This window comes from Pogoniulus pusillus, chromosome 12, assembly GCF_015220805.1.
Source record: "Pogoniulus pusillus isolate bPogPus1 chromosome 12, bPogPus1.pri, whole genome shotgun sequence".
In the NCBI taxonomy this organism is placed as follows: Eukaryota; Metazoa; Chordata; class Aves; order Piciformes; family Lybiidae; genus Pogoniulus; species Pogoniulus pusillus.
The window spans coordinates 19,467,900-19,474,826 of record NC_087275.1 but is presented as its reverse complement, the minus strand read 5'-3'; the positions used below and the strand labels follow the sequence as shown (position 1 = coordinate 19,474,826).

At 40.9% G+C, this 6,927-nt stretch overlaps 1 protein-coding gene across 1 annotated transcript in view; it reads right to left on the bottom strand.

Annotated features, from left to right (window-relative positions):
- Positions 1 to 886: 886 nt before the first annotated feature.
- Positions 887 to 6,927, bottom strand: part of PCP4 (Purkinje cell protein 4) — a 57,830-nt gene continuing 51,789 nt past the window's right edge. Inside the window, exon 4 of the mRNA XM_064152211.1 lies at positions 887 to 1,245. Coding sequence (XP_064008281.1) covers positions 1,118 to 1,245 — 128 coding nt within the window. The 3' untranslated portion in view covers positions 887 to 1,117. The remainder of the gene's footprint in view (positions 1,246 to 6,927) is intronic.

The following is a 6,927-nucleotide window of genomic DNA, read 5'->3' as shown; positions in this document are numbered from 1 at the left end:
TCCCTTGTGATCTATACAGGCAGCCAACTCCTGATCAGATCTGAAGCCAGGGCATATCATTACTTAGATCCAGCCTGAAATTCATCTCTTACTATTTACAAGAAGGAGCAAATAGAAACCCTTCCCAGTTTAAGACAGACATTGTTGTGGATAGTTGCTGTTAATCAAAAACTGGGCTCATACACTGAGATAATGTAAGCAGCTCTTACAAAGCCGAATACAGAACAGTGCAAATGGAAAGAGAGAGCCTGTTTTGACTTACCCATCCAATACAGAAAATCACAGGAAAAGAGAGAGATGGCACAGAAATAATTACTGATGAGGTAGAGAGTGATAAGCTGCATCAAAAAGGGAGGTTAGAGGGTGGGTTTCTATCTTTACACACGATAATAAAAGGGAACAAAAAACACTTGTAAAAGGTTTGGGGATTTTTTTTTACTTTTTATTTTGTGTCTGATTTATTACTTTTTTTCCATAACAGTCAACATGGTCCAAGCTGGGTAATTCTGACCATAATCATGCAAAGAAGGACAGGGACAATTTCCCCACTTAAGCCACTTTACTGGCATAATTACAGAACAAAAAGAAACTGCTCACTGCTTCCTCCACCTCTTCCCCTCCTGCCATCTTCTGCCTGCAACTTTTTTACTTTCAGCTCATTACGAGGCAGTAATTTTATTGTCACATTTGGCTGGCAGCTGGAATTCTCCAAATGAGGTAAGCAGGGCTGAGCTGCGTGCTCTCATCCCTCAGCAAACATCTTGCAGCATACGGTGCTCTTACGTCGCCAAGCTTTAGGTGAAGAGGAAAATGGGCATCTGCGCTGGGTTCATTTGTAACACTGCGGCTGACGGATTAATAGGAGAAGACAGATGAAGGCAGACACTTTAATTACTTCACCCTAACTTTTTATTACAACATCGAGTGAAACGACGAGTTACAGAGGATAATGGGCGTGAAACATCTGGGATAAAGTCACACACGCAAGCTCATGGTTTGGTATCTGCCACGGGGGGTTTAAATAGCGATACTTTCTGTACATGCATCTTTGTGTTACTTCGGATTTGCTTGATAAATCATTTTAGGGTTACTGCATTTTAAAGCTGTGAGGTAGCTACTAAGACTGGGACCCCGCTTTTTTCTTCTGGAATTTTCTGAACTGGGACTGTATCGCCACAGCTGCCCGCTCTGTCTCTGGCGCATCCATGTCTATGTCAAATTCTTCTTGAACCTTCTTCTGCCCATCTGCTCAAAGAAAACAAAACAACATCAACAGTTTTTCAAACACTGATAATCACTGGATGGCACAGGTGAAAAGCCCATGGCCTCTCTCCTCCACAGATGAAACTGTGATGACGGGCAGCATATTCAAAGGAAAAATTTGGGTTGGTTTCGGCAAACACAGCTGATCAAATCCCCCCACCCTCCCCCAACAGCAGTCTGCCATGATCTGTTGGTAGCTAGACACCTTAAAGTGATATCCAAATGGTGCTCAGCAGTCAGGGAGCATCAGTGTGATGTCTGAACAATTCTTCTGCCCAGGAAGCTAACACTGAGGGGCAGAGGCACCCTCCTGTGCCACCCTGCAAGTGGAAGTTACTCAAATCCCCTTACTCTCTCTAAAACAATGGCATCTTAAAATATTTTAAAGTGGGGATTAAATCCCTACTCTTATCACACCTCCTGCATTACAGGAAAAGAAAACACTCCCTAAGGCAAATTTCCATTCCTTTCACTTGTTTCCTGCCTCATGCATTTCAACACATACCACTCTTTCTCTTTGAATCATTTATGTTCAATCTATCTGCTACTGTGCAGCTTCCCCTTCTTTTCACTCCAGGCTCTGTTTTTGCCTTTCAGCCTCAATCCTTGGCTCTTTGCCTTCCTTTATTCCCACTGCTAAGATTTTTGTTCACGTGCATTTGGCCTCCACTTGGACAACCCAGATGCCTTTGCTGAATTTTTCTTCCTCTACCCACACATTAGAAGTGCAGCCCTGGAAAAACTCCTGCCCTCAATGAAAAGATAACTCTGATCTGCCTGGACTAGTGAAGTGAAAACACACATTCATTCCACTACTCTCATCATACCACTGATTTTCTCTCCTCTATAAACTGTTTTGTTGAACACACTTAAATATCTGTATTTTGCAACAAATGTGATGCCAGAAGTCTGCAGACAGCTCGACTTAAAACAGCTGTGGAAATTCACTCACTTTTAGGCACTTTGATTTATATTCTTAAGACTAACAACTCCAGGATGCTCATCCCCAAGAACTGTTAATGCAAAACATGGAGAACACATTCAATATACTACTAAAACAAAAAGAAACTTAACACACCCACTGCCATTGTCCCCTTCTCACTTGAAAACAGGGATATCATTGCAGTATTTCTTGCCCTTACTACTTGTTCTTATTCAGAACTCAGATTTTCTGTCCATTTTCCATTGACAAATTCTACTCGAAACTGGGCAAATAATTAAAGAGAAGATTTTGGCATACTCCATACTGATTTTATTTCAACTACATTGACTAAGTAATTGCACCTGTGTAAGCTTAAAAGAAAAGCTCACTTAATATTTTGGTTTACTTAGAAGAACATTTAAAAGAAAGACAAAAATACAAGAAGAAAGAAAATATCTGGAGTGGAACAGTAGCTTGAGATCTTATCAAAACTTTGATTATCACAGAATTACAGAATGTCAGGGGCTGGAAGGGACCTCTAAAGATCATCCATCCCCTGCCAGAGCAGAATCACCTAGGCCAGATCACACAGGAAACTGTCCAGGCGGGTTTTAAGTGTCTCCAGAGAGGGAGACTCCACAACTTCCCTGGGCAGCCCGTTCCAGTGTTCTGTCAACCTCACAGTGAAAAAAATTTCTCCTCATCTTTACATGAAGCTTCCTATGCCTCAGCTTCCATCCATTACCCCTTGTCCTGTCATCAGTCATCACCAAGGAGAGCCTGGCTCCAACCTTGGGGCACTCACCCTTTACATATTTATAAACACTCATGAGGTCACCGCAGTCTCCTCCAAGCTAAAGAGCCCCAGTGCAGTACAATGAAAAGTTAGTTCGTCAAAACAAAGATTTTACAGAAGAAAATGAATCCTACTAACATTACCTCACACTTCCACAACAATTAAATGCCAGAATCTGCAGTTTCTGTAACTATTCAAGCAACAAAACTACTTTAACTACAGAAATAAAATCATTGCCTGATTTTTCATGGGGAAAGAGGTGAAGGTCAGAAGTGACATCCTCATGCTTACAAGTTGTTGAAGCAGCCAAGGAGAACACTTGAAGCTACGTTACATACTGAAACTATAGAGTGGCTTGTTAAAGAAAGAGGAATTCCTGTACCAGTTCCTAAGTTAATTACACAACAATGTACCAGATGCCATCATCTCCATGTGCTACGCACACAGCAGAGAAATGGAGATTGTTTTTGAAATCAAATTCCAGAAGGAATTATCATTTGCACAGCAACTTACTGAAATTTTGTTGGCATTTTGAGGATTGATTTTGATTTGGTATTTATAGGTCAAAGGGAACTAGCACAAGAAATCACAACATTGTATATGGAAACAAAACAAAAAAAGCCTTTAAATCACCCTGTACAGAAAATACAACTTTTCAGACAGAACATGTAAATATAGACTTTCCTTTCAAATTCTTGACTGAAAAGAATATATATCTACATCACCTAACCCTTTCAGCAACAAGAAAATAAAAACTGCTTTACTTGTCCATATGTCAGAATCTTTCCTCTATTAGTAGGGTCTTGGTAACTTATTCTAACAAGAATAATATTGCTAATGAAGAAATACATCTTATTTCTTAAGGAGAAATATTTTGTGAAGATTATGATACTAGTAATGTAATAAGCATTTAATGAGTTTTGATGAGACCAATGTCTTCTCATTGCTTAATGATCTAGCCTCGTTTTTGTTGTAACATTCTGAGTTTTAGGTTCCTTCCTAGCCACTCCCTAGGCACAGCTCTAATAGTAAAAAACCAAAAGTGAAGTTTATGTATCAAACTTAGATTCACAGTATATAAATTACTTGTCCTTTGGAAATGTCAGTAGGGAAAGGCAGACAGATGGATGAGTAGACACAATTGGTTTCTTCTCTCTCGTTGAAATCTGGCTTTTACGACACATTTCCTATTACAGCCAAGCCTCAGCAGTACATTACCTTGCAGTAGTGACTCAGCAATCTTACATTAAGATTTTATAGACTCAAGAAAAGGCAGCACTTAATATAATTTTACATCTGAATTTCTAGGCCATTTAGTCTTTGGTGATGTGAATCTGCATCACTGCCTTAAAATCAATTGTACTACAGCAATTTACCATACCTGAAGATCTACAACAGTTTACCATATCTTGAGATCTGTCTGAATTCTTTTTGACACATTCTTATTGAAATCAACCCCAAAATTCCTTGCAAACTCTTTCTGTAGTTTTCTTTTTCCCATCACTAAGGAAAAATTCTAGGATGAGTGGTTTTCAGCCATGACTTAGATTTGTAGATCAAGAAATTAGCAATGGTCAAAAGGGACAGGATATTTCTGTGAGTAACAAAGAAATTCATTATCAGTTTACATCTGGCATAGAACTATGGTGATTACAGATATATACATAATGTACATTATAAACCAACATGTATATCAGCTATATATAATGTCTATTACATACTTCTGGGTTTTCTCTCCCTATGCCTGTATCTCTCCTTCTATACACATGTATGTATGTTTGGATACATGAAGAACTTAGGGCAAAATACATAGATGTATTTGCTTAAAGAGTTTTAAACACTGTTTCAAACTGAAAATAGCTGGATGGAGTATCTTAGAATCCTAGAATGGCTTCTGTTGAAAGGAACCTTAAAGATCATCTAGGTCCAACCCCCCAAGCCTTAGGCAGGGACACCTCCCAGGTTCCTCAAAGCCTCACCCAACATGGTCTTAAAAACTTCCACAACTTCTCTGGGCAACCTGTTCCAGTGTCTCATCACCCTCATAGAAAGAGCTTCTTCCAAATGTCAAATCTAAATCTACCCTGCTGCAGTTTAAAACTGTCGTCCTTTGTCCTATCACCATGTGTCCTTATAAATAGTCCCTTTTCAGTTTTCCTGTGAGCCTCTTCAGGTACTGGAAGGCTACTGTAAGATGTCCCTGGAGCCATCTCTTCTCCAGAAGGCTCCAAGGGCAGGCTAAACAAACCCAACTCCCTTAAGCCTGTCCTCATAGGAAAGGTGCTCCAGTTCTCTGATCATCTCTGCAGCCCTCCTCTGGACTCTCTCCAGTAGATCCATGTTCTTCTTGTGTTGGGGGCTCCAGAACTGGATGGAGTTTAAATGAGGTCTCGCAGAGCAGAGGGACAGAATCACTTCCCTTCACTTGCTGGCCACACATCTTTTGATGGTTGGCCTTTTGGGCAGCCAGCATACATTACTGGCTCACATCAAGCACCTCATCAGCCAACATCCCCAAGTCCTTCTCTGCAGGGCTGCTGTCAACCCTCTTGTCACCCAGCCTATATTTGTGCCCCAGGTGCAGAACCTTGTTGAACTTCATAAGGGCCCCTATCTCCAGCCTGTCAAGGTTCCACCATCCATAAGGATACCATCCAGAGGAGGCATTCCTTCCCTCCAGCATGTCAATTGCACCACACAGCTTGGTGTCCTCCACAAACTTGCTGAGGATGTACATGATCCCACTGCCCATGTTGTCTGAAGTTCCTACATTCTGTATTTTCTTGGAGTTCTCCCCAAAATCTTCTCTATTGATAGTTGCTACAACAGACACTTTAACAGATGGATTGTCTGTCTGGAGAGATAATTAAGTGGTGTGCCTTCTTTGGTTTTGTCTAGGCTAAGGGAAAAAAAGATGTCAACCTTTACCTTGAGCTGCTTTACTAGAAGCAGCCTTACTAATATATCACACCCCACTAACTACACTGGGTTTATTTTACTGGCTATACAAAGTGAAGAGCACAGGTTCCAATCTCTCATAGAAAGGGAGTTGGAGCTACGTGATCTTTGAGGACCCTTCCAACACACACTCTTCTATGAGTGTATGATTTTATTAATTAAGAGTTGACCCATTTAATTAGAGTGAAAACTCAGCCTGCGCTCAGGGCTTGCACAGACTAGAGATGACCTTAATGCATCAATATGAGTGACTGTAAGCTTTTTTGTACCCTTCATACTACCAAAGCACCTGTGTCACAGCACCTTTTACTTGTCAGTAGTCGTTCACAACATTCCAAATATCAGGCTACTTAATTTGAATGCTGAAATAATACAATTTATACAGAGAGATGAAAGCAAGCCCAGATAAAGGTCCCTCTTTCATTCATTGTGTGCCACTTTTAGCTTTCCTTTTACAAGAGATTACAAGCTTGAAAGCAATTGAAAAAGCAGAACATTTTGACTCTCAGCAGGCCAGAGCACTTGTACAGGCTTTGCTCTTGGGCTTGCTTTTTAGCATTCCTACTTGCAAGGGACAGCCATTCTGTCTGGTAACAAGCTACCTTTTTCCAAGCTACATTTACACACCAGTACAAACAGATCTGGATTCCGTTCCCATCTTCAGTCACACACACACACACAGAGACATACTTTTATTGATCTCTTCACTTTCTAGGCTATGTGCAGATTCCACAGAATGGTAAGGGTTGGAAGGGACCTCTGGGGACCATGTTGTCCAAACCTCCTGCTAAAGCAGCTTCACCTAGATCAGCTTGCACAAGAACATGTTTGGGCAGATTTTGAAAGTCTCATGAGTGGAAGGCTCCAAAACCTCTCTGGGCTGCCTGTATCAGTGCTCTTCTTTCACATGGATCTCTGAGGATGCCTGGACTACCACAGACTCACATGAGAAAACTAGGTGGAACAAGACTCTTGTCGGTACGCTTCA